The sequence below is a fragment of the Acanthochromis polyacanthus genome, chromosome 15 (genome assembly GCF_021347895.1).
Source record: "Acanthochromis polyacanthus isolate Apoly-LR-REF ecotype Palm Island chromosome 15, KAUST_Apoly_ChrSc, whole genome shotgun sequence".
Taxonomy (NCBI): Eukaryota; Metazoa; Chordata; class Actinopteri; family Pomacentridae; genus Acanthochromis; species Acanthochromis polyacanthus.
In genome coordinates, this window is record NC_067127.1 from 20,300,820 (window position 1) to 20,327,379 (window position 26,560).

The 26,560-nt window shown below is 40.2% G+C and overlaps 2 protein-coding genes and 1 pseudogene across 2 annotated transcripts; 1 reads left to right on the forward strand and 2 right to left on the reverse strand.

The window, feature by feature from the left end:
- Nucleotides 1–2,707: 2,707 nt before the first annotated feature.
- degs1 (delta(4)-desaturase, sphingolipid 1) lies at nt 2,708–12,068 on the reverse strand. The gene is made up of 3 exons (XM_022200345.2): nt 11,795–12,068; nt 6,747–7,489; nt 2,708–5,449 (listed from the first exon to the last, which is right to left on the reverse strand). Exons 1-3 carry the CDS (start codon nt 11,874–11,876, stop codon nt 5,303–5,305), a joined length of 972 nt encoding a protein of 323 aa, XP_022056037.1. The 5' UTR covers nt 11,877–12,068; the 3' UTR covers nt 2,708–5,302.
- Nucleotides 12,069–13,567: 1,499 nt separating this feature from the next.
- fbxo28 (F-box protein 28) lies at nt 13,568–23,824 on the reverse strand. The gene is made up of 5 exons (XM_022200346.2): nt 23,533–23,824; nt 22,173–22,282; nt 21,252–21,390; nt 19,868–20,063; nt 13,568–17,296 (listed from the first exon to the last, which is right to left on the reverse strand). The coding sequence occupies exons 1-5, from the start codon at nt 23,719–23,721 to the stop codon at nt 16,794–16,796; spliced, it is 1,137 nt and encodes a 378-aa protein (XP_022056038.1). The 5' UTR covers nt 23,722–23,824; the 3' UTR covers nt 13,568–16,793.
- On the forward strand, nt 23,790–25,099 carry LOC127537542 (nicotinamide riboside kinase 2-like; annotated as a pseudogene).
- The last annotated feature ends 1,461 nt before the right edge of the window (nt 25,100–26,560 follow it).

Here is a 26,560-nt window from a genome sequence, read left to right on the forward strand (position 1 = left end):
CAGCTAAAATAACAAAGGAGTGGCTTCAGAACAACTCTGTGACCGTTCTTGACTGGCCCAGCCAGAGCCCTGACCTAAACCCAATTGAGCATCTCTGGAGAGACCTCAAAATGGCTGTCCACCAACGTTCACCATCCAACCTGACACAACTGGAGAGGATCTGCAAGGAAGAATGGCAGAGGATCCCCAAATCCAGGTGTGAAAAACTTGTTGCGTCATTCCCAAGAAGACTCATGGCTGTACTAGCTGAAAAGGGTGCTTCTACTCAATACTGAGCACAGGGTCTGAATACTTATGACCATGGGATATTTCAGTTTTTCTTTTTAATAAATTTGCAAAAAAAATCTACACTTCTGTCAAGATGGGGTGCTGAGTGTACATTAATGAGAAATAAAATGAACTTTTTTTGATTTTGGCAAATGGCTGCAATGACACAGAGAGTGAAAAAATTCAAGGGGTCTGAATACTTTCTGTACCCACTGTATGCATAATTGAAATAACTCCAGCAACCACTTTGTAACATTTGTCTTGGAGGATTTTAATGCACACACTCAACAGGTTCAAGTTCACCACATCAGCCAAATAAACAATAAAAAGTGCTTAAGCAAAAACAAAACATCTCCATCCATCCATTCTCTATACACCGCTTTATCCTCACTCGGGTCACGGGGGGTCAGGTCGCCAGTCTGTCGCAGGGCTACGTATACAGACGAACAATCACGCTCACATTCACACCTACGAGCAATTTAGAGTTATCAATTAACCTCAGCATATTTTTGGACTGTGGAAGGAAGCCAGAGTACCCGGAGAAAACAATCCCTGTGACTCTAAAAACTCAACAGCTTTACAAACTCTAAGACTAAACTCTCCACAAGGATCCAAAATATGTTGGACTTCTACATGAGAACTTTAATTATTCTTCATCTACTTCCTGAAAAGTTTGGTCAAAAAAGGCAAAAACTAATATTTTCAGCTTAACTAAAGACAGACAGTGATTTTTCTGCTCACATGTTGTGTTGTTGTAAACTTACTCTTTCAACCCCCTGGAAACCAGCGTCTGTCCTGTTTTTGTGTTGCTCCTCGACGACTCTAGACAGCCGGGTTGTAATGTTTTTTTGAACAACACACCATACTATGACGTTTTTACAGTGAAGGTTCTACTATGAAACCAGTTTGACATGTTCAGGTGTTCTATGTGTGAAAACTCAGAGATTTCAGGTATCAGAAGGTGGTTTTCAACTTTCTTTGTTAACTTTCTGTTTCAACTTTAAACTAAATTTCCTTCACTAAGCCAGCCCTCTGGACTTCCAGTAAGCTGTGTTCCTATTGGCTGTCCAGGTGCTGCTTGGTGTTATCAGGAACACCTGAGCAGCTCAGTGTCTTCCTGCTTTATGTCTGCAGTCAAACATTTCCTCTGCTTGTCTTCACTGAACCGGGTTTTGGTTCCGTTGCTTTAGTTTTTTCTTTAGGCATTGGCTTGCAGCTTCCAGCAGTAAAATCCTCTTCAATGTGTTTCTTGGTGTGTTTTAGGGCTTTGTACTGGATAGTTGTCTTGGTAAATGTGGTTCTTTAGCCACAGTTAGCTCATGGTGCTAACGTGTGTGACTTTTTACAGCGACCAGAAGGAAGACGACGAGAAGAGCAGGTCTTTAACCAGCATCCCTAAAATCCATGGAGTCGGATCCAGAGAAATGAAGGGAGGTCAACTTTTATCAGCCTCCGTCCAGATGTTCAACTTGATATCTTTGAGATTTTTAGCACCACAAACCTTTAGTATCACACTTTATTATCATTCATTAGGACTTTCATGGAATCCACCAGCAGATTTAGTTTCTGTTGAGAAACTTTATTCTTGTTGTTGTGGGACTGCAGGATTTAAAACTCTTCCTTCTCTTTGACCTCATGTTTATTAATTTTAGCGGAGAAAGTTATTTTATTGTCGATTAGTCTCTTAAAAATCAAATAATTGGATTAGTCAGGAGGTTTAAATGTCTTACTTTGTCATAACAATCATCAGTCACAATATAAAAATAGATGAAAGCCTCCTAGCATCCCTTCACTCCCCAATGCCATCACTTCTACTGGTATTGCACATATTCAGTCACAGTAATCATTTTTAATGAAGAAGCCTATTTATGAATGATAGGTTTAATGCTATCATATGCTGTCAAATAAAATATTTATGTTTATCTGTATTTTAGCTGTTATTGATCTTCCTTCATTACCAATAATCGGCATAGTCCCTAAAAAGACCATAATGGTCAATCACTAATAAGAAGGAAGATGTCATCATCTATTTATACAATCACAGCATCACTGTTTGAAACCTTCAAAGCATTATGGGATTGACAAGGGGAAAATGTTTTTTCTGCTGTCTTCAAGTGTACCAGCAAGAGAAAAACTTGGCCAACGGCAAAAAGATAAAAATTTTGAGGACTCTGGTGGAAATGCGGATTAAAAAGCATTTTAGAATGCCAATTTAGCATAGTACTTTATTTATGCATGTTTTGCCTTTAAGTTAATCAAAGTTAACAATACTGAATCTAAAAAATGTATTCAACTAATTCAGCACCGCCACGTACAATTTCATTCCAGGTTGCTAAATCTCCTGGCTTTAAATAAAAAACACAGAGGACATGACATCCATTGTAGAGGTCTGTACGACCTCGAGCTGGAGGAAGTGAACAAACAAACAAAAGGAAGACAGTAAAGCTCAAAGGTTTTTAACATTAATCACTTGTTCAGTTTTGGACATACAGTTTTTCCAAAGTGAGTAAATTCATAAAACTTAAATTAAGATCACAAACTGAAAATAAATGGTAAGTGACATGAGTAACAGAAAGCTCAACCTCAACAGTTACAGGTTGTATAAAGCACTCTACACTAAATGCTGCATGTTCAAAAGTAGAGAATGTGGGGGGAAAAGTGTCATAAGGTCAGAAAATATTAAGTTTGGTATGTAACATGTTTTATATGTTAAGTGTAACATGTAAGGTAACCAAGTCTTTCCACAAACACACGATGTCAAGCAGATCTGAGGTGTACCACAGAGCAAGTTTATCAGACTTCAGTGTGCGAGCTCGCTCAGCAAAAACTAAAACTGCATTCAGAGATAACAGCTATCAAGACGGTAGTTTTTTGTTAACTCAGGCTTTCTGCTTTAAACTCTGTGTGCTCCCATATAAAAGAGGCATTGACAACGAATTGGGGCTTTTCTTTTGTGCAAAATGGACGGATGGGTTGCCACTTACTTCACTCTACAGGTTTTTTTAGAATGTAAAGCGACCTAAAGCACTCTTCCTGGAAATGACACTAGAGAGGAAGGCCTGTAGAAAAGTGTTAATCGCATGCTGATATTTTTCACCAATCAATGCTTACGCTTTTTTGTAACATGAGAGCTGCACATTAGAGCTGCTAAACCCTTAAACCCCATGATGCCTTTTTGACAAGCATTAAGGTCTAAGAATCCATTTAATTTTTGGTCAAATGAAAGTGAAATTAATGTTATTGATTGAACATTCTCTGTAATAAATATCAATAGAATAATCCATTTTTAACTCTGTGTTCTATTGGCTACAGTCTCAACGGTGTAATTGGACTGAGCAAGTCGGGATCAAACAAAGCACACTTTCATAAAGACATATTTAAGCTTTTTCTGTATCACCAACCAAATGCATGAAGGTATAGTGTGTGATACTGTAACTGTACAGCTTCAGTCTGTGGTTTATGTAACATACATCTCAGCCTGTTTGCAGATATAACCTGTAGAGAATCATTGGGAAAGCAGCCAGTGAAAGGGAGGCACTTCAGCAGCTGATTTAAATCTAATTTGTGAACACAGCCTGCTCCGGATCAGTTTAGATCCACGGCATTAGTTGCCATGGTGATCTAGGAGGTTAAGTCAGCCACATTCAGGACACCAAAAACTTTGATTATAGGCACAACATTGCAAACTCAAGTCTTGCTTCACAGTACAACGCTCAGATCTCACAAGACGGCATCCTGCAACAGACGCAACCAACAAGATCACATAGAAAGATCAAGAGTTCAACTTTGGTCCACTTCAACAAATACACATTCTCCCTCTCCCCTCTCCTTCCTATTTTTGGTTTTGGTGTGTCTCTTGATCCTTTCTGGGGCTGGCCGCACAAAGACTTAGACTGGTCTACAATGAATCTTGCATTTATTGCCTCTATTAGCGGCTTACCACTGTTATGCAGTGAGCAATGAGAAGGAAACCAGTTTTTAGGCTCCACTGACACTGAACTGTTGTTCCACCTCCAAGTCATGAAGTTTTTTTGGGAAAATGTCCTTGTTGCTGTTAAATTTTGAAACAAGGCACACATTTTCTGATGAGCTCTGCCAAGTAGCTTAAAGCGGAAGACACTCGATATGTAACATTGCCAGAGGAAGAAAAACACAACTACAGTCAGTGACATTTTGAGAACAAAGTAGACTGATCACGGATGGATCACAAAGAATACGCTTTTGTGTTCATATCAAGAATTCAGAGTGTACTGCAATGCTAGCGGCCTGTGTAGTTGTATAGAGGCAGCATCATCATGTAACATTAGCATACTGACATATTTACCATGGCTGCCATCTTTTTAGCCTCTTACCATGGTTAGTACAAGTGAGGTAACTACACCTGAAGCGTTGTAGAAGCATAGTATCTTTCAGCTGTCTGTTAACATTTGAATGCTGTTTCACATTCTTGGCTGTTTTAGTCATTACTGATCAGTGTGCCGACATTAACGTCAGGGACGGTGAAAACAGACGATGCATAAAGAGCACTCATCGTTCAGTTCACATGAGCACAGCAGCTAGAAAGCCCTGAGCACAAAGCAGGTGTGGACAAAATGAAATGTAACAAACTGAAAGTCGGAAGATCACCAAAGTGATTAAGATTCATCCTGAAGGAAACTTGAGTGGTTGTACCAAATCTTATGGTAATCCACTGAATAACCTTTCTTCATTCACAATGAACAGTAAATAAAATGTCTCACTGTAAGCTGAATAATTTTGTTTGATCAAAGCCAAACTCTTTGTGCAGCCAGCCCAACATATTGCATGTAATGACCCTAACAAACTCAAAATAATTGTTTTTTAATCCAACATTACCTGTCCTGACAACAAGTAACTGACAAACATTTTCTGTGCCAGCTCAGGAACAGTAACATTTTCAAATTCAAGCACAACAATCTCCACCCTGATGCCACCCTGAAAATATTATGCAGAAGCTGTTAAGTTTTAAGAATGACGGCTGCGGCTTGGTGGATGCTGCAGCTTTGTTCCAGTGAAGCTACTCCTGTTTGACGTCGCCCTTCAGCCTCCTCTTGATACGAGAGTACGGGCTCAGTGCATCGTCCATGATGAAGTCATACAGGACCTGTACCCAGGATGTGTACTGAGGCAGGTCATCGTAATACTCCGCTGCAATTTTCTTCACCTGGAAACCAAAAGGAAAGAGTAAACACTACTGAACGTGGTCTTTTATTGCTTGCATGTTTTAAACTAACTGATCATTTTCAAGTGGTGATCTGTGACTGATGTGACTGTTAGTGGACACAGCTGAGAAAGCCTATGGATTGTAAAGAAACCAAAGTAACCTGATAATGCTGATACTGTCAGACCCCTTCTGAAACCCTGTGGCTTATCTGTATATTCTTTCTAAATGCATCCACTTCAGTAGAAAATGTTGGGTGTTTTATACATGTAGCTGTAAATGACTATAAAATAAATGACAACAGTTTCTAATCCTTCATCAATCTACATCTCCATAATTTCAACTTAATGGTAAATGTTATGTGAGGACAAGAAGCTCACAGAAAAAGCGACCACTATGCTTCTATTTTTATTTCATTATAGGTAGATGCAGGAAATGTCGTGTTTACTAAAACCTGTAACGTACTTAAAACAGTCACTGTGTTCCATATTCATAGTCAAGTGTAGTGTCTACAATGATAAAAGTTATTTCCTCATTTTACAATAGGAAGTACAGGTACATCTCAAATAATTAGAATATTGTGAGAATGCTACCTTTTTTCAGATTTTTAGTCAAAAACATAACCTGTCATATATTCTGTACTCATTAGTTGTAAAATAAACCATTTCCAGCTTTTTTGTTTTGATTTTGATGAAATGGCTTATAGCTCATGAAAATCAGAAATCCCGCATCTCAAATTATTAGAAGGTTTCATTTCGAGTTTCATTAAATTGCTATTTAAATCGTTTAAAGACAGGATCTCTTGGTCTAGTCCAAAACATGCCACCACAACCTTGGGGAAAGCTGCTGACCAGAAGAAAATGACCTTCTGTGTGACATACAGCTGCTGGGAACTGTATGATTAGATAATGGAAGGTGGAATGGAAGAGAAAATGGTGGTAGGCAAAGGTGTACAAGCAACAGGGATGACTGCAGTCTAGAGAGGATTGTCAAGACTAGTCTAAGAACTTAAGAGAGCTTCATTAGGACTGAAGCTGGTGTCAGTGCATCAAGAGCAACCAAACAAAGACATCTTCAGGAAAGAAGCAAGAAAGTGTTACATTTTTATTGCTTTCCACTAGCTTATGTCATTTTTTCATATTGGTCCACAGAAAAAACATAGGTTTTATTTGTTTTTGCCCATTGGCACTGCAGGTCAATGGAAAAAAAATGTTGAGAACTAAAATGGTTTGGGGGGTGTTGGTAGGGATGCGACAGCGTGATCTGTAAAGCATCTGACCTGTCACCCAGCTGTACTCACCATGGGCAGCCTTCGTCCTGGGATGCTGGGAAAGTCATGGTGCTCGTTATGGTAGCCCACGTTGAATGTGAGCAGGTTGAGGGAGCCGTAGTAAGAGTAGGTCTCGTGACCCTTGAGGAACATATAGTGCTCGGCTATGAAGTGGCCGGAGATGGGATGCAAGCCCATCCCCAGCATGGAGCCAGCCAGCATGTAGACCACAGGCTTGGCCCCCCACACCCAGTAGAGCAGGATGTCAAAGGCAAGCTGGAAGGTCACGTTGGTCACCTCCAGCTGGCTGATGGGCTTGGGGTTGATGCAGAGGGGCCGGATAGCATAGAAGAGCGGCTGCAGAATAATCCAGATGAATTTGCGGAAGCGTGTGCAGAAGAACCATCCTTCAAACTCAGTGGGGATGTCGACGTCGACGCCATCTCCACCGAGGTAACGGTGGTGGTCGAGGTGATAGCGTTTGAACGAGGCAGAGTAGGGCAGGCCGATGGGCAGGTTGGCAAACATGGCGAAGTAGCGGTTCCACATGGCTTTATTGTTTCCAAAGGCTGTGTTGTGGGAAATCTCATGAATAGCAAGGGTCATTGAGTGGTTGATACAGCTGCCAAATGCGTAAGTCCAAAACAAAACCCATTTCCAGTCCAAGTCTTTGACCAGATAGAAAGCTAGAAACTGTATTGCCACCATCATGCACACAATCCATTTTAGCTTTGGGTCGGGGCCCATCAGTGACTTGATTTCTGGATATTTGGCTGTGGGGGAAATACAAGAGATTTGAGGTAAATTCAATGAAGATTCACATCATTATATTAAAACAAATCTGATCAGCAATACTGACAAAGCTGATTTTGCAGGATAAATATAGAAGTATTAGCTAAAATCCTTCATGCACACATTTTACGAGCACATTCCAAGACGTGGACCGGACATATGGAAGCCAGTCTGGTAAGGGTCAGCTTTTCTTCCCAATTCCAGAGGATCTTTAATGGGCATTTGCTGTCAATGGCCATCATATCTTTTTCCAAGCTCCGTATTTATAATTTTTGTGTTATCATTCGTGATTGAAAATATAAAGGCACTTGTTCTGCTTGATCTTAGAGCTGCATTTGGCACCACAACATTCTATTACAGTGACTGGAACATATCACTGCGATTAAAGGAACAGCACTAGGGCGATTTAAATCATATTTTTCAGATAAACTGTAGTTTTACTATGACATACACACACACAGAAAAGACAGTCATAAAGTTTTACATTGTTCTGTGCTGCTGCAGATACTTTCCCTGGCCACCCGACAGATGCTCTGTTTAGCCGTTCTCGCTTTACAAAATGTTTTTTGTCAACTTCTGCACTAGAATTCACCTCAAAATAGAAGTAGTTAGCTGAGAGACTGCTGATGCTGGAGCGCTAATGTGCACTGTGAAGGAGTCACATCTTCCTCCAAAAATGGGAAATCAAGGGGCCAAAAAAGTGAAAGGAATCAAAATGAGAGAAAATAAGTGCCAACTAATTTCTGTCGAAAGGAAAGGGAGCACACCAGTTAAATAATGCTGAAGGAAAAGTCAGTCATTCAGTACTTGTATACAATAAAATAATCAGCATTAAAATTATGATATCACATATCATATTTAACCTCAGAAACAGCCAGCAGAGTGAAACAGAGTCCCTCATCCATTACTGACAGCAAGGTGACTTCATACAGTAACAACTAAAAGTTATCGCTAGCAAATATTTGATAATGAGGTGTTGCTGACTCATTAAAATCAGTTTAACTTTGGAACAATTTCAATCTTTAAATGCACAAGTGGGTCAAAAATGACCCAGTGAGGTCGTTTTCCTACAATACCTTTGTAATGAAAAGTTTTTATCATTTTGTTTTCCAGCTATTCCTAAAAAAAACAAACATGTTTTTGACATCATTCCATTTAATCTTTTTTATTACCTTTTTGTACTTGTAAAGCAGTTGTAATGTTTGTATTACTACGCCAGGCTCTTTATCACTGATAATAATCATATAAGAGGTGATGCACAAACTTGGAGGGGCAGAGCGCAGCAACAGCTGGAGGAAAAGAACGGAAAAATGTCAACAAAATGGATGTTGACATTCTTCTAATGCTGATCTGTGTAAAAGAAAGCTTGAGCAGAACCCGGCTCATCCTGCTGCTGGCTGGCGGGTTCAGACCGAATTCATGAACACAGTTAAAGAAACAGCTGGCAAATAGTTACTGTTAAATTAGTAGCCTATGTTTGTAGAATTAAGTTAAGTCTGTGTGCTCATAAACACCACATGCTACAAGCTCAGCAGTCAAATATTTCTCTGTCTGTATGCGATTATTTTTTCCAAATGTTTCGACACACTGACTCTTTCTGCTCTTACATGCAAATGACTTGTCGCTCTTGTGGCAACAAAAATTTCTGCATCAGCTGTAGTGAAGTGTTATAATACTATAATACGTTTTCTCCTCTTCCATCATCACCTGTGTGCAAAACAGAGTCGCTCCACCCCTCATACACCAGGTATTCTGTCTGTCGGAGCTACAGACTGCAACAGGTATTTACAAATTCCAGGGCGTGTTTAATACCTCATTACTTATCAAATGTTTTATCTCAGCGACTAATGGGAGATGGAAGAAAATCAAGTATGTAAAGGCATCCGGGTGATTTGCTGAAGGTGTCATTCAGCTCAAGTGAAACTCAACACACAGTGCTGTGGCTGTTCAGCCATTTTAATTCATTTCCTTAATAGATATAAAGAGCAAACACAACCTCCCACTACATGTATGTGTTCTAGCGACCTAAGAAGTGAGACGTTACTGCAGCAAGGCAAGTCTCAACAAACATCACATCAGTTTACATTACTGAACTGTGCTGAACTCCTCCTACAAGCCAGAGGCGCATGACTCCACAGTTACATTCCCAGCAGCAACAACCAACCTCTTAACTCCTACAATGGCACAAATCCCAGACAAAGGAAAGGTCAGAGGTCATTAAAACACTTGGTCTTTTGTGTGTGTCCCCGAGTTTGTGTTGTCTGTTAAATTAGCTAGCTATTTACAGATTTTACTTTGATTTCTTGCTAACACAAACAGTGGAGATGAATTAAAAAGCTGCAGTCTCAGTGATCATTAAAATGGTCTAAGAAGAATCTGGTACTAAGAGTGAGAGTCTGTACACAGCTGGGGTATATTTGTTTTATCTATATATATCATAATGATGTCTTTGCAAGTGGTGCTGTTCCTTAAATACGACAAAAAAATATCCCATACATCCCCATAGACAGCTATGATGGTACACGGGACACAACTTGGGGACACTCGCTGTGGAACAAATTATTTAACTGCAGTTTAAAAACTCAATCCTGTTTCCTTGTCGGAGACAAATTTATAAGTAATTAATGAAATTACCACTGTTGTTCCATGTGCGAATGCAAGCAAGTCTCTAGTTTTAGAGATGCTCATATGAATCTTGCTGGCATCTGAAGCTAAACGTATCAATAAATTCACGTTAGTCCATGCTCATAAAATAACAGAATTGCTTTCACATTTAGGACTTGAGCTGTGTTGGAAGTAATTAATAATCATTCGTTGATTGTCGTTAATAATTCACCCGATTCAAATTTCTTGAATGATAATGCAGAAGATGAAGGACATGTATGTCAGATAATGAATTGTAGAACAGCTGTAGCACCTCTATCTGTTCACTGAAATGGAACACTGCAGTCACCCGAGAAGGCGACAGCTCGGACTATGGGCAGTTCTGTGCTGGCAAGAAGAGAGCATTGTAGGGAGCTAAGCTAGCAATGAGTCACCATGACCAAGACTTCTGGCCAAAGGTTCACCTTTTTAAGATGAGACACACTGGGGGTCGGGGGGAATATTCGGATACAAAATTAATATCCGGATAGTGCCGTAGCGAACGAATATTCGGATATTCGGGTCCAGCCCTAAAAACCAATATAGTAAAATAAAGACAATGATGATGAATTGTCTGGGTTAAACCTCTATTACTCTAATAGCGATAGGTAAAGTACTCCCATTTGTGCAACCTTTAATAATTGAGGCATTCTGTGCAAAGGAGGACTTTCTAAATTTGATTTCACCCCTGGTGGCTGACCTTGTAATAGTAATATCATTTCTCTTTTTGATAAAATCCCTCAGGGGCGGTGTGGCCGTCCCATTCATTTTCCTGTATGCAGGAACAGATCTAAATACACGTGATAGAATGGTGCAGCAATTAAAAACATGAGCATCTTAAACAGCATTGGATTATCACAATGATTAACTCAAAATAAGTATTGCGGTAAATATTTACAGTGGATTTGAAAAACTGAAGAAGTTTAAGAGACTAGTCCAAGATTGCCTTGCATATTATAAAATCGGTTCATAATACTTTCTGGCCTTGCCTACATACATATTTAAGTTGATTGTTAATTTACTGACATTACTTAAGAGTCGCGCAAGGATTTGGGGATTTCTACTTCTGCTGGCTACTCAAAATGTCTCTCCAAAGACGACTAATCGTGTGCTAAGAAAACATTTTCAACACAAGGAATCCGTTTCTAAAACGTGTATTCCATTACGGTGTCTAAAGTATCTAAAGTCACAACGTTAATGCAACTTTACGGTAAAAAGTGGACACGGAGAAAAGTTGTATCAGGGAGTGGCAGAAAGACTACTGAGGCTTTACTTACAAAATGTGGCTGCCCGTTAGCCTAACACAACATCAGGAGGGTACATTAACCAACTAGCTGTAACTAGCCCGTATATATCACGACAACTAAACTTTTTGTAACTCCTATGGTAGTGGCTTTTCGTCGTTAAACGGGTCGTTAATTATTAACTTACGTTAAACATAACCAGGTCAGTTAACTGATACCGGTAAATCATAGGCGGATAGAGAACCGTTAGCTTAGTCGGCCTGCGTTAGCAAATGGAGTCAACGACTGCGGTGGCCAGTTAACCAAAGTTAGTCGTCATATTAGACACCAAGCTGACGTACTTTTATCTAAGCTGGCAACAGCTTTATCCGAAACTTGCTAACAGTTAAGCTAGCTCACCCAGAATCTCTTTTCTCCTGTCGGCATGCGGCTGGTCCGTGTAAACCCATTCGTAGTCTTCGCGGGCGACTCGGTTCCCCATCTTTGTGGTTACTGCCGTTCAACAACTGACTCAGACTAACAATTATCTGGAAATCACAAGATCGCTGTTTGAAAGGAACTTATGTAATTCTCCACCTCTTCTCTCCTCATACTGTGGGCCCGCCTGCCTGCCTGACCTGCCCCAAAGCGCTCCTCCTACCAGCTGGGTGTCACTGTGTAACAAGTCCGCTCTGTTACGAAGTACCGGCCTTTTGTTAGCTGCAGCAAGCTAATGCTATTCCTCCACCGAACTTGAATACATCAAGTTGTTTTTAAAAAAACTGTTTATTTGTTTTATTTTTTCCAATTGTTTTCTATATTTCAGTCTTATAGGGTTAAATACATAAGACATTTTATTGATTAATAATAATTACAATAGTAATTTATGGCAATTTAATAGTTTATTATAAACATACAATTTAGTGTTCTTTATCATTATTGCTATTTTTATATCATTAAGATTTTTAAAATAAAAGCATCATTGAGCAACAATGATTCTGTTTTTTATACATACATGCATATATATTTATACATATTTGCATTGGGCCTCTAAATTGAACTAAAACTAACAATTTTTTTTTCTTGTTAGCTTTTGTAAGTTTGTGAGGGCTATTTTTGTTAAAGATTGATTGCTAATGTAGTAGAGGTATTTTTTCCTTTGTTATTTTTGAAACTTGTCATAACAAAACGTGTTGCCAAACCTCTGAGAAGCCTGTTTGAATTTGTGTCTGTGGTTATAGATACTATTTTGAAATATAACAATTTTCCATCCATACAGAGGAAGCATACTTTAAATGTACTGAAATTATAAAGCATCTTTGAGTAAACTTTGAGTATATTTGAGCATCTCATTGCTGGGCCAAGTGTCATCCTGTTTACATTCTGAAAATATAAAGTGGCAGTATGAAAAACAATAAAGACTTATTGAAGATGAAAATGAAGCTCATATCTCATAATGAGCCATGGGTGATGAAACTTAGGCAAATGTTTTATGAATATTGGTTGAGTGCACTTAGATTTAGATTACGAGATTACATTTAGATCTGAGAACGTCTTTAAAGAAATTGGTGCATTTTACAGTTTGTTTGAGCTTATGTAACCTCACAGCACTCGTTAGCTTATTTAAGCGCAGGTCTGCTGCTGGTGCAGAACATGAAAACACTAGAACTTTCCTGATCTGATAAGGAACAAGAAAATTGCATAAACAAGAAAATTATGGCATGACAATGGATACAATCTCCTGAACATGGACATGCAACCCAGGAATTGATCCGTAATCATTGGATGGAATGTTCTGTTACATGACCTCTACATGAAGAAAAAAAAGTGAAATCAGAAAAGTTGGAGTGAAAATGGGGTCATGGAATGTGGATTGTACTTTAAACTCATCTTTCTTTTGTCTGCAGCATGGGCTAGTGAATAATTCTGTGCCTTTGTGTTTTGTTTGGGATTAAGAAACACAGGATGCACATTATATATAAAAGTCAGAAGTAGTACCTAACCCCACACATGCACAGACAGAGCATGCAAACTCCATGTAGAAAGATCCCGGGAAGGCTCGGATGTGAAGCAAGGATCTTCTAGTTACAAAGCGAAAGTGCTATGATGATATAAAGTACCCCACAAAATTACTGTGGTCGCAGAACATTACCAGTAAAAACAAACCAAAGAGTGTAAACATACAGACATATGTGGATATGTTAAGCTTAGATTTAATAGGTTTGATTTGTACATTTGTAACAGTAATGTGTGCAACAAATTCTTACAGTTTGCCCCCAGTTGGCCAACTCAAAGGATTCTTGGTATACATAGATGAAATATTTCACAATCTACACTTTAAAGTACATAAAGATTACCGTACAATTTTCTAAACTGAGACGCAGTCTCAAATTAAGCCGCTAGAATATATCTTCATGTGTTTTGCTGGCCAGTGTCATTACACTAGTATTCACCAAGATGGGAACTGCAATTCCAAAATGTCTTCACCAAAAGTTCATGCCATGAGTGGTTCAGGTCATCCAAACTACAGAAATGCTTAAAACAAAGAAAAAAAGTGCAGCCACAATATGGGCCCACAGCTAACTTAGCATCACAAGGCAAGAGACACATTTGTACAGGAGAGTAAAGACTGCCAGTGCACAGAGATGACCTTTTTAAAAATATGTGGGAAAACTAACGTCACTCTCAGCCATTCTACTGAGCAGCAGCTTCTTTTAATATTTCCAGAACCCCTCTACTATTACTGCAAACCAGGCGTACACTATGGTGATTCCCTTACACTACTTGACATAACATAAAGGGTCAAAAACTTTCAGCATTTTTTCAGTTCCCACTGGTGGTATCTATTTATGTAGTCAGGCAACATTTAATCTGCTTCCCTTATCGTTTTGGTATCAGGCAGACATCTTTGAAATAGATAACTGCATGGCATTTCATCACACGCGCAGATTTTTTTTCCCCACATTGGTACTCTTATTTTTTAGAACCATGTTTTTCATTGTTTTCACTGATTGACAGCTAATCCAAGAATTGAGGAGTGTTTATATGATGATGCGATTCACAGATTCTAATAACTCAACAAAAACTATGCGTTAAACTTCATTGACGATGTCGGAAATATGATTAAACTCAACTTTTATGACTGAAGGATAAGGTGCAGGTGAAAGCTATGTAAAGAAGCTTGGAGGTGGACCTTGACTTAAGATTTTGGAAATGAATCAAGGTCTGTGTTGTCATTTTTCTCCAGCACTTTCAATCACATCTTTTAGTTTTCAAACAAAATGCAAACTAGCTTTTCCAGAGTTTTCATCAACATCTAAAGTTCTTCACCAGCATCTGAGTTTTCACAGTTGCAACAAACAAAATGAAAGCTCTAGAAGAAGCTAGTGCACCTTGACTACAGATATTCTGCCAGCCTGGAGAACAATAGTTTCAACAAATCATTGACATGATAATCATTAACATGGTAAGTAGCTGCTCGGTCTACCTCTCTGATTTTGATCAACTCATTTTAGCGGACAAAAGAGAAATTTCATCCCAACATGTCTACATGAGCAGCTGCTAGTTTGCTTGTTTATTACACCTTGAAAATCAAAGCAAGTCATGACGTCTGAGTGAAATGAATGGAAATCAATAGCTGTCCAGAAAGTTGAGACGACACACAAAAATTAATGCTTGACAAACTTGGTAAAAAATATTTAGCTGTATGTTGTTAGTAGAAAGTAGGCGGAATATGTGAATTATGTAAAAAGACTAGCATTTTCCTCAAAGAACGGATGCCAAACACGGTTTTGCTACCAAGGGTAGTTGTAAACGTTCTTTGTCCTCCTTAGCACAGCACATACTGTAGTGTCTCCATAAAAGCAAAGCATGTACATCAGGTGGTTTCAGGCACACCAGACCCATAAATGATCTGTTCTTGCTGGAGAACTGCTAAAGACGTGATTAGTTTCTCACGGCACGGCCAGTGGGTTCTGCTGTCACTGCTGCATTATGAAGGATCAGAGACTATGATATATGTCAGTAGTTGCTGAGGCACAGTGGAAAAGAAAAACCGTTGACAAACATCTAAATCTATCCCTGGCAAGAGCCAAAAGGTGGCACATGGACTAATGCTATCCAAACACCGCCCTCTTCCTTAATTTAGATCCCGTGCTTCCTGTTTATGATTCAACCACTAACTAAGCAACCATTTTGGATACAATAAAAACAATTACCGACTAGATGATTTATATTACCCTTAGGCAAACTCTGAGGAAGCTAGTGTGAAGGAAATTAATGCTTGTGGATTTAGAACCAAAGTGAAGACCCAATATGAATTCTCTGATGACCAACAACATCCAACAATCAGGAGTTTAACTTGTCATTCAAGGATCGCCATACTCTGTATGTTTACTGCGATATCCTTCAGCTTCTTTTAAGATGTTTCTAAAATAAAATGTCTTTTGTAGATTTTACTTGAGAAACAGTAACTGCATTAATCACATGTATAATGTGACTCCTATTAGCTACAGTCCCTGACTATCTGAATTTCCTTTTTTTTTTGCACACACAAGCCTTCCAGTCTTCTCACTGAAAAGCTGTAATCATTTTAATGTAACTTTCAATAAATACTCTTCTTGCAAATGGCCACCCACCTCCCTGTATTCTGATTTAGTTAAGTGACTAAGATTCCTTGCAAAGATTAGGTTCTTGTCAACAAATTCCACGTGCAGAGTCAAACCAACAATGAACCTATTCCACAAAAACACAAATATATTATTTGGCTAAAGTCTAATATATCCCATTCCTTTGTGAAACAGCGCTCCATTATTGTGCAAAACAAAAAAAAGTCACACTGGGTGACATGTTCTTGCATTACCACAAACTGAGTTTAACTCATTCTCACATGCACTGTTCTGATGCCTGAAAAACTCATTAGAGCACCGACTGTGTTCTCTACTGAGAATAGTCCAAAATAAATGAAAAAAAGTTCTTGTTAGGAACTGCAATTTTCAGCTGCTTTAAAAATGAAACAATATATTTCTGAGACGTAGCGAAAGTTTATCATTTCAGTTGTTAGGCATTGATAGTTGGAGTGCTTTCTTGGAATTTGTTGACAAAAAAAAAAACAGAAACAAAAAAAAACAGAATAACACCCGGCTTTAACAGTCCTTTAGCAATACGAAACGATCAAATGTTGACCCCGTTAATGTTATGCAAAGTCCTGGATGACATTCTGTGCTCAGTGTTTTAGCGGCAAGCAGCTGCGAGTCATTTAACACTACTGTTTGATCCAACACCACAACAGGTGTCTGCATCACGGTGTGCGTGTGATGCATGTTGGTGGGGTGGAGGTTGGCATAGGGCATTGGGCATAAGGTGTGATCAGTCGGACCCTAAAATCAAAAAGAAAACTTAGACTAAATGACAGAGTCTTTTATTTCTTGCTGCGCAGCCGTTTGGATTGTCGTGGAAGGTCTGCGCTCTTTCTGGTGCGTTTGAGCGATGAGCCTGCCACACCCTCTGGCTCTGTGGGTGCGGCCGAGCTGCCACTTGCCAACACAGTAGCAGATGTGCTGGAAACAGTGGAAGACGCAGCAGAAGCGCTGGATGTGGAGGGGACAGCCGTTGCAGGTCTGGGTCCTCCCATAGCTGCAGCACTACTGTCCATCAGTTCGCGGAGCTTGTGTTCTAGCTCGGCAAGGCGGGCGTTTTGCTCACCGATCACCTGGGTTTGTTCCAGCAACTTCTGCTCCTGGTCTTGCAGCTGCTTCTGCTGCTCCAGTTGCTTGACTCGGATTTCCTGCATCTCTCTGCGCAGTACCGTCATCGACGCCCCGTTCACCTTCACCTGCTGCTGCACCTTGGTCATCTCAGAGCGTGAGGGGGTATTCTTAGCCAACAGGGACATGGTGGTCAAGGAGGTAGATGGACCTGCAACTGAGAGAAAAGGACAAAGGTTTAAAGGTCTTCAGAATTCCACTGCTTATCAAATATTATCAGTCAAATCATTGGTCGCTACCTACAGATGCACAAAAAACTCTGGACCACTGTCACGTCCAACATTAACCCTTTAAGCTTCAGTGTACCGCTGGCGGTACACCTACTAATTTGCATAGGAATTTCAAGAATGTCCGACGGCTGCAAACCCGATTATACAAACACTATACGCTGATGGAAAGCTTAGATTCTCATGAATCCGCCGGTATAAACCACTTTCAGATGCGATTACCACAGGGGGTGAGAAAAACACATTTGTCCGACAAAAACGAATATTCATCCATCCGTCCAATATTCCCTGTATTTTTCATAATTTTTTTATTTAAAAATAGAATATTAGCGATTTTTTGTACTGAAAACGGCTGGAATTGACTGAAGCTTAAAGGGTTAAGAGAATGATCTTTTGCATTCTGGGAGGTGCTTTACGGCCAATACATGTTTTCCCACATCCACACAAGTAAACATGACAGTAATCTGATCATTAAAACCCAAATCTGTAAGCATCCATGTGGACCTCTATGTGGATGTCAGTGTCCAGCTCAATATTTATGACGACGCAAAACGTGGTTTGTAGTTTGGTATGAGGAAAGACTGTGTTTGATTAGATTCTCTGTCATCCACACCTCATCAATAAAAGCACTGTGATTGAAATAGTGGCTGCAGGACTTTAGAGCTGATAACCTCCTTTTGATCCAAAATGATGCAGGCAGAGTTCTGACAGGAACCAGTAAGAGAGATCAGATTTCTCCCACATTAGCTTCTCTTTATTGGCTCCCTGTAAAATCCAGGACAAAATTTAAAATCCTGCTTCTCACATATAAAACTCTTAATGACTAAGCTGCATATCATCTTAAAGACCTTATTGTACCGTATCATTCCAACAGAGCCCTTACTCTCTCAGACTGCAGGTTTACTTGTGTTTTTGTTTTTTACTTGGAACAGACAATTTATCTATATTACCAGAGACTCCAGATGTAGAATAGGAGGTAGAGCCTTCAGTCATCAGGCTCCTCCAGTACATCTTTAGTGCTTCATTTGAAAATTATTGTGGTTGTGTACAGAGCCGAGATGCTAAAAATTGTGTCAATGTCCAAATATTTGTGTACCCGACTTTACCTTGCAGTATCAACTGATCCAGATACCATGAATTGGCCTGAAAGGTGCTGAACGTTTAAGGTGTCGGGCCACCTTTAAAACATCTACAAAGCATCCTGGCACTGATTCTTGAAGTCCATGGAACTTTACTAAAGGGATGGAACAATATTCTTGGAAAAGATATGCCCTTATTGAGAGCTTTAATAATGTTTTGGAGATCACTGCCTTACATGTTGTTTGAAAAAAATCCCCCATACGTGATCAACTGGATTTAGACCTGGTGACTTTGGGATACGGAGGGAGCATGGCTGGGCTTTGTTCATGTAACCAGAGTTTTGTGATTTCCTATTGCTATAATAATGTGTTTATAACCAGTACATATTGATGTAGGAAAACTAAAGAAAAAACAATGCCTGTGATTGCACTACAATCAAAATATGCATGTATGGAAGCTGACCATTCGAATCATTACTTAACTATTATCATATTTTTAACATGTTGTCGATGGTTTTTAAATATCATCATTGTCAAGACCGACAGACTGCAACACCCATTATTCACATCATTGTCATACTCATCCAACCACTCAGCGACCCCTCCTGCCCTGTGGATGAAGGCGTTGCCATCCTGTGAGACAGCACTCCCATGAGGACAGAAATGTTTCAGCATTTCAAAGGCGATCACTCAGAACAGCTATTTATTGATTTGCACCCTTTGGCCCTTCAATCTGAATCACCTGTACCTGGTAAGCATTTTTATACACGTCACACAGCATGACTGGATGTTAACTGCTTAGTTCTACCATGCAGTGTGCCTATGTGGCAGCATCTGCATTTGCTGTGTTTCTCCACAAATTTATTGAGGTTACAGTCACACATGGACTGAGCAACCATCGACACACACAGGGAGGGACACCCACACTCCTACATACACATGGATGGTCCAGACACAAGGCTGTGCTCTTTTTGCAGATCTTTTATCAGGGTTGAAACCCCGAAGGGACAGAATCCAATCGTGTTTGTGCTGGTTCTATTACAGGGTGCAAGTTGGTATACAGCACTTCCGCAATACTGCACAGGTACAAAGTTCTACTACAAAAGGGCAATGTTGCCATTAACAGCAGGACATTTGCCAAAGCCCATGGATAATGTGCAAACCATCCACAAAAGTTAAGTGAGAGCATGACTTAGCAAACCTGGAGTTCAATCAATGAAACAAAACCGTGTAACATAACTGTTTAAATTATTTAGTAAAATTTGTATTAGCTAGTAGAAGGGAGGAAATGCTTTCAGAACAATGATTGCTGCAAAAGTGAAAATAAGCTGCCAGTGTTAAATCAGCAACTGCTGGTTACATTTCTTTTTTTGTGAATCTTTGAGTTACTTTATGAAACCAGAAAAGAAAAACGTCAAGTACCTGGTGCAGAGCCAATAAGGCGGCCAGACAGGTCAGCCCCCGGCAGCTTCTTCTTCAGGATGGGGACAATCTTCTCATCAAAGTACTCCATGGCCATAGAGGAGATATCCCTCAACTCCTGCAGAACCTCATGAGCTCGCTGGGGGGCTCGGGTGGAGTTCACGTAGCGCAGCACACGGTAAATCTCATCTATCACCTGATAACACACACATCAAAACATGATCAAAAACAAAGAAAAACAACCCAAGACACAAAAGAAAAGACTGAAACTAGCTTATTTAACTTCGAAGGAAATGTAGTTCAGCCTTTCTTTAAAAAAAATACATATTTTGCAATCTAAACACCAAATAGTTGTCTACATTTAAGTCAAAACATGTACAACAAAAATGTGCTCAATTAGGTGAGATGTTAAATTTAACTAGTGCAGGATCAGCACAGACAGCAAGGAAACGATGTGCATGTCAAAGAAGTTGATGTCACAGTATTACAAGGTTCACTGAGCATTGTGAGGACAATTCGAATCTCTTACTCCAACTCACTGTTCACTGTTGTGGCCGTTGCATGTCATTTCACACTAAAAGTGGCATCATTATTGCTGACACATGCTGCGCTTTGGTATCATTTTAGTGGTCACAGTTTACAAGAGGAAAGATCACTATTCCAAGCATAACAACATCTTGAAGCAAAGACCTCTTTGTTCATCTGGAAAAGTAAAAGGTTTCTGTAAAGTCTTGCTTGATTACTATAAAGAGCTGAACTTTCAAGAGCAATATCTGCAAGAGTAACAAAATGGCATTCAAAATAACAATGGGATTTGTAATCAAATGACATAACTTCCTTCAACAGGATGTTATGCAGCTCACTTCATTTGATGGTAGGTGAAGTATTAGCACTAGTATTTTGCATTTTCAAATTTGCTACAGCCCACCATATTATGAGAGAAAGGGGGTGAAGGTCAAGGAACATTCGCAGTGAGATAATTTCAACATAAACATTTTTGCCACAGCATGATACTCTCACATTGTATCCTTCACACCTTTCAAGTAGTTCATCAATTATAGTATCTGTTGGCTTAATCTGATCTTTCTCCAAGTAACATTTCTTCATAGACTTATTTATCTTGTTTACAAGATAGGCCCAAATTATTGCCATCTTCAACACAAGGCCAGAATTTAAAGAATAGAGAGACCAAGCAAAACTGTGACTAACTTGCTGTTGCACTCCAAACAAGCCTTGTAACGAGGCTTTTCCACTGGTCTTCTTGTAAATAAATGGTAAATGGTTGTATTTATATAGATAAGTCACATTCACCCATTCACGCACACATTTCTGCCTGTAAAAACCCTACAGCTGCTGTTATGCGTGTCAGAGGCAGTGAGCTAACCTTTCCAGGGATGAAGCAGCAGAGGTTGGAGTCGACATATTTCATGAAGGTCATGTTGAGCAGTGAAAGGCGCGTCTCCACAGCAGCCAGGATGTCAGCGTGACGGGCCAGTGAATGGTTTCTCCGCTCCGACTCTCGTCTGGAGACAAACCATGGTAAACACATTGGTGAAGACAACTTCTTTTAAAGTTTAATGTATAAAACATATAATTGTTAAACACAGGTTCACTGACAGCAGGACAAGTCCATTCCGGAGACAGATAGAGAGATATGTATGTCTCTGGAGCTAGGATGGGTGACAGGACCATGTACTACTAGCACCCAAGAAACATGATCAGATTGAGAAAACTGATGACACATCTGGTCCATTTGGGTACAAAAACTCTACCCTCACAATCCTGGTCCTCTTCATCCTTGCCAGTGGTGAATCTAAGCCTCACTTAGCATCAAACACACAGGCTGAATCATTTAATTGGCCTCCAATTTATGATATGTGTTTAGTGAGAATAGTACACATGGACTCAATTTGATCAAGGGATGAGAAAAACGCACAGCAACTTCAACGATTTAATGGATCTACTCCAAACATCTTAGTGTTTGATAACACAGGACATTTTGAAAGGTCTGTGGAGTCTAGTGGGTCATAGCTGTTTTGGCAACACAAGGGGGACCTACGCAATATTATGCTTACCGGTGCATCTACCGATTTATTTTGCCTGATGCTGACCCTCTGTAATACCAACACCAACCACCAGGGGTTAAAATACCCTCAGTTAGAAAATGGTAAAAGACTGAACCCTAAACCAGTCTTCTAAAGGTTCCGTCTGAAATGTGTGATGTTACAATGCCCATATTAGTTCACGGTGAAGAAAAACCTCAACAGTGACGAACATGCTTGGCTTGCATCAGTGAGATACTAACCTCGGCAGCTGGGCTTTAACTTGCCTCTGGCACAGGCTGTGGTAACGCTCCACTTTCAGGAAGCCCTGATTCAGGACTCGCTGGCAGATCATATCCATGCGCTTGCACACCTGGAGAAGTCAGATGAGAGAGGTTCTGAGTACGAAAATGAACAGAAGAGTGTCGTACTTCTGCTTCAAGCGATCCAGGGAGTGGGGTGTATTTTAACATTTTTCCAAGACCAAAACAGGAAGATGTTTGCCAACCTAGGCTTCATACCACAGTTGTTTGGATAGAGGGCAGTGAGTCCAGTCCTTAGTATCAGAATTCTAGCAAACAGTACGAGAGGAAATGTTGGACTGCATACGTGACTTTAAAAACACAGTAAGATTTGCTGATAATTGCAGTCCCTTTCTCTTCTCTTATTAATTAATTAAATAATACTAAAGTCTGACATGCAAACTCACAGGCTTACTGGGAACACGCTGACAGACCCAAAGAGGCTAGAAGAAAGAGCGAGATTCTTTGCTTGAAGTTACTTTAAAGTCCCAAGGCTCAGTCCATTAAAGGGATTTCTTGTTTTGTCCCAATCCTTTAATACAAACCATCTTCTAAGACAGAACTTATTGATTTTTACTGTGGATTTGCAACCTCTCCTCATCTTCCGCATGAACAAAAATGGTTCAGCCACAACAAAACAGACCATATAAGTTAATGTACTCTAGTGTGCATGTATAGTCAGCAGGGGACATTATTTGTCAGTTTCAGGGAACTTTTAACTCCTCTACCTATGCAAAACAAGGGCTATGTAAAGGTAGAAACTGAGGCTGAGAGTTTTGCAAAGCAGACAAATGTTTAGAGTAACAACCACTGCAATATAGTCCACATTAGCCTGTAAGATGCATTAACAAAATCTCAAAATCATGCATGTAGCAGAATAACAGGATGGGCGTTAAAGAACTTCGCTGAAATGTAAAGTTAGTACAAGAGCAGATCATAGACATCAGCTATTTAAAGCCAGCCTTATCAAATGACATCAATAAGGAACAAGCAATGAGTGGCATGCAAGAATATTCAGGAATGTATCACTCAACTGAACTGTCCTAAGTTAGACTCAAGACATTTCCACAATCATTTTATTGTCCTGTATTTCAGCTTCTCCTTAGCCAGTAGGTCCTGCCAATGAGGCAGCGACACCGTGAGAATCGTGGGCCACGGCCACAACAACAATAATTAGACGGTTGCACAAACACAGGCTTTAAATAAAATTCACGACTACTTTTCTTTTTTTTAATCAGAACTAGTAACCAAAAATCAGCACTGCATCGGACTAGCATTAGCTTTGCTCCCCCTCAAGCTGGCTTGTTTTTGTTCTCCTTACCGACCGCAGAAGGCTGATTTCATCATAAGACAGAAAATTGAGAATCGTCTCAATAGCCACAATAGGTAGTCCTAACAGAGGGTTGTTCTGGTGCGGCTGGTCCGGCGGAGGGGTTGACTGTCGTAGTGACACCGCGTCTGAGTCCAACGACCCAACACATCCATCAACTCTTTCTACGACGGTCGCCATCTTGCTTAACTAAGGAGGAGGCGGAAGTGACGTTCCAATGGGAAGTTTACCACTTTAAGAGACGAAGCACAGGCACATATGTGTAAAGACCGTGGATGCTGTAGCAGTGTCGGGTTTCCTCGGACTCATGCGTCTTGCACATGCGTCATTCATTTAGGTTCTTTTATAGCTTATATGTCTTCTGTAGATATGACAACACGTCCCTTGGCCTTCACCGTTCACAAGCTTCTGGCAAGTTTCTGGTTGTATTTTTGACCACTGCCCCTTGCAGAATTGCTGCAGTTCAGCTAAACACTTGTTTTATGGCACTTATCCAGGTTGTTTTCTCCTGACTAGATCCTTACTTGTGTTGCGTCTACTTTCAGATGTGTGTCGCTTTGGATAAAATGGTCTGCTAAATCAAATTGTAGAATTGCAAATACATTTCCTTTCTGACATATACTTATGTATAGGCAATCTGATCATTCTCCAAATTCTGCATAGGAAAAAATTAAAACAAAAAAATTAAAGCTGCAAGCAGCGTTGGATGAATCCTCGCATCCTTGCTGGTCGGCGAATCCACACATGTCCACCAGGTGGTGCTGCGACTGAGAGTTTATGTCATCCTGTGGATGTGATGAGGGCTGGACTCTGATCACACGTAAAATTTTAGTTTTTGTCTTTTTTATTGAGCGAACTTTTCAGGGAGTAGATGAAGAATAATTAAAGCTCTCATGTAGAAGTCAAATTTGTTGACATTTTTCACCCTTTTCCAAGCTTTGACCAATCGAAGAACATGAAATACATCATTGGTGTCAGTGGCGTAACCGATGGAGGGAAAACCACCCTCACCAACCGCCTGATCAAGAACCTGCCCAACTGCTGCGTGGTCCGTCAGGATGACTTCTTCAAGTCCCACGATCAGATTGAAGTTGGTGAAGATGGCTTTAAGCAGTACGTCATCACTGCTCTGGACATGGACACATGATGAGTACGATCTACACGTGGCTGGAGAACCCGGTGAAGTGTGAGAAGTCTCATGGCCTTAATAACACCCTGGACACAGAGATGGTCCTGAAGTCCGACCACAAGGAGGAAGAGGAGACTCGCATCCTCATTGTGGAGGGCTTCCTGCTTTACACCTACAGGCCTTTGATGGACGTGCTAAACCAGTGTTACTTTATTTCCATCCCATATGAAGAATGCAAAAAGAGGAGGTGCTCTAGGAAGTCCACGGTGCCAGACACCCCGGGCATGTTCGATGGCCACGTCTGGACCATGGACCTGCAACACAAGAACATCTGCTCACTGTGAAAGATTATTGAGGGTAGCTTTTTGTGATTTCTATGCAGAACACTATGATGTTTGCTGAGCTGTGAACTATTAAATGACTTAAGAATGTGGAATATTGCTGCTGTTTATTATTGTTCTCAGGTTTACTGTTAAATGTGTAGTGTTGCTTGTTGTATTTTATTGTATTTGATTAAGAATATGGACTATTGTTACTGTTTATGATTGTTCTCAGGTTTACTATTAAATGTAGAGTGCTACTTACTGCATTTTCAAATTTACATTACTGTACAGAAAATTTCAGATTATTTTACCACAGATCGAGGGTGCAGATTGTTGTTGTTCACCGTGTATTGGGAAGTACTCATTTTGATTTAGACTGATTAGCATACAGAACCCTATGATGTTTCTGGTATATGACTGAGAACTAGTTTCTAAAAATACAGAATATTATTTCTTATTTTATGTGTGATAATTGTCAGTAAACATTCTAAGAAGTGGAAATTGACAGGGTTGTATATAGTGCTGTTCTTGCACAATATTTGTCACTTAACTGCCCTCAGGATTCTGTCGTTGAGCTTACAGTTTTACATAACAGGCAGATGCTGCAGCTAATGATGCTGTAATTCACATAAACAAGGAAACAAGTCATAATTTGAATGTTAACAGTCCAAAATGAAAAGGTCCTATACAGCTTTCCTGCTAGGTTAGAGAGCCAAAACAAACCATGAAAAATACTTTGTAAAAGCGAGAGGTCGGTAGCAGCTTTAATTTTTTCCTACAACTTTTTGGTGCCCCCCCCCAAAAAAAATCTGTTGTACCCTCCTGTGCCCCCCCCCCCCCCCCCCACCAAATTAATCTGGATCCAACAACCATGCCACGTTCAAAGTCACTTAAATCCCCTTTTCCCTATTCTGATGCTCAGTTTGAACTTCAAGTTATCTTGACCACGTCGACATACCTAAATGCAGAGTTGCCGATATCTGATAGACTATTTGTGTTAACAAGCAATTGAGCAGGGTGTACCTCATAAAGAGGAGTGTATGTTCATATAATGTAACTCCGTTTGTGGGCTGCTAGCATAGCTCAGCAGATAATCCTAGTGTTTCTCCATCTGTATGTGATGAACTTGTACTGAATGTTTCGATAGATTGCTTGACATACAAACAACTTTTACTCTTGTGGCAACAAACAACGGAGCCTGAGCTGGAACCCATCCATCCATTCTCTATACACCGCTTTATCCTCACCAGGGTCGCGGAGGGTGCTGGAGCCTATCTCAGCTGACTCGGGCGAAAGCAGGGGACATCCTGGACAGGTCACCAGTCTGTCACAGGGCTACATATACAGACAAACAATCACACTCACATTCACACCGACGGGCAATTTAGAGTAATCAATGAACCTCAGCATATTTTTGGACTGTGGGAGGAAGCCGGAGTGCCCGGAGAAAACCCACGCATGCGCAGGGAGAACATGCAAACTCCATGCAGAAAGATCCCAGGCCCAGGCCGGGATTTGAATGGGGGATCTTCTTGCTGCAAGGCGAAAGTGCTAACCACTACGCCAC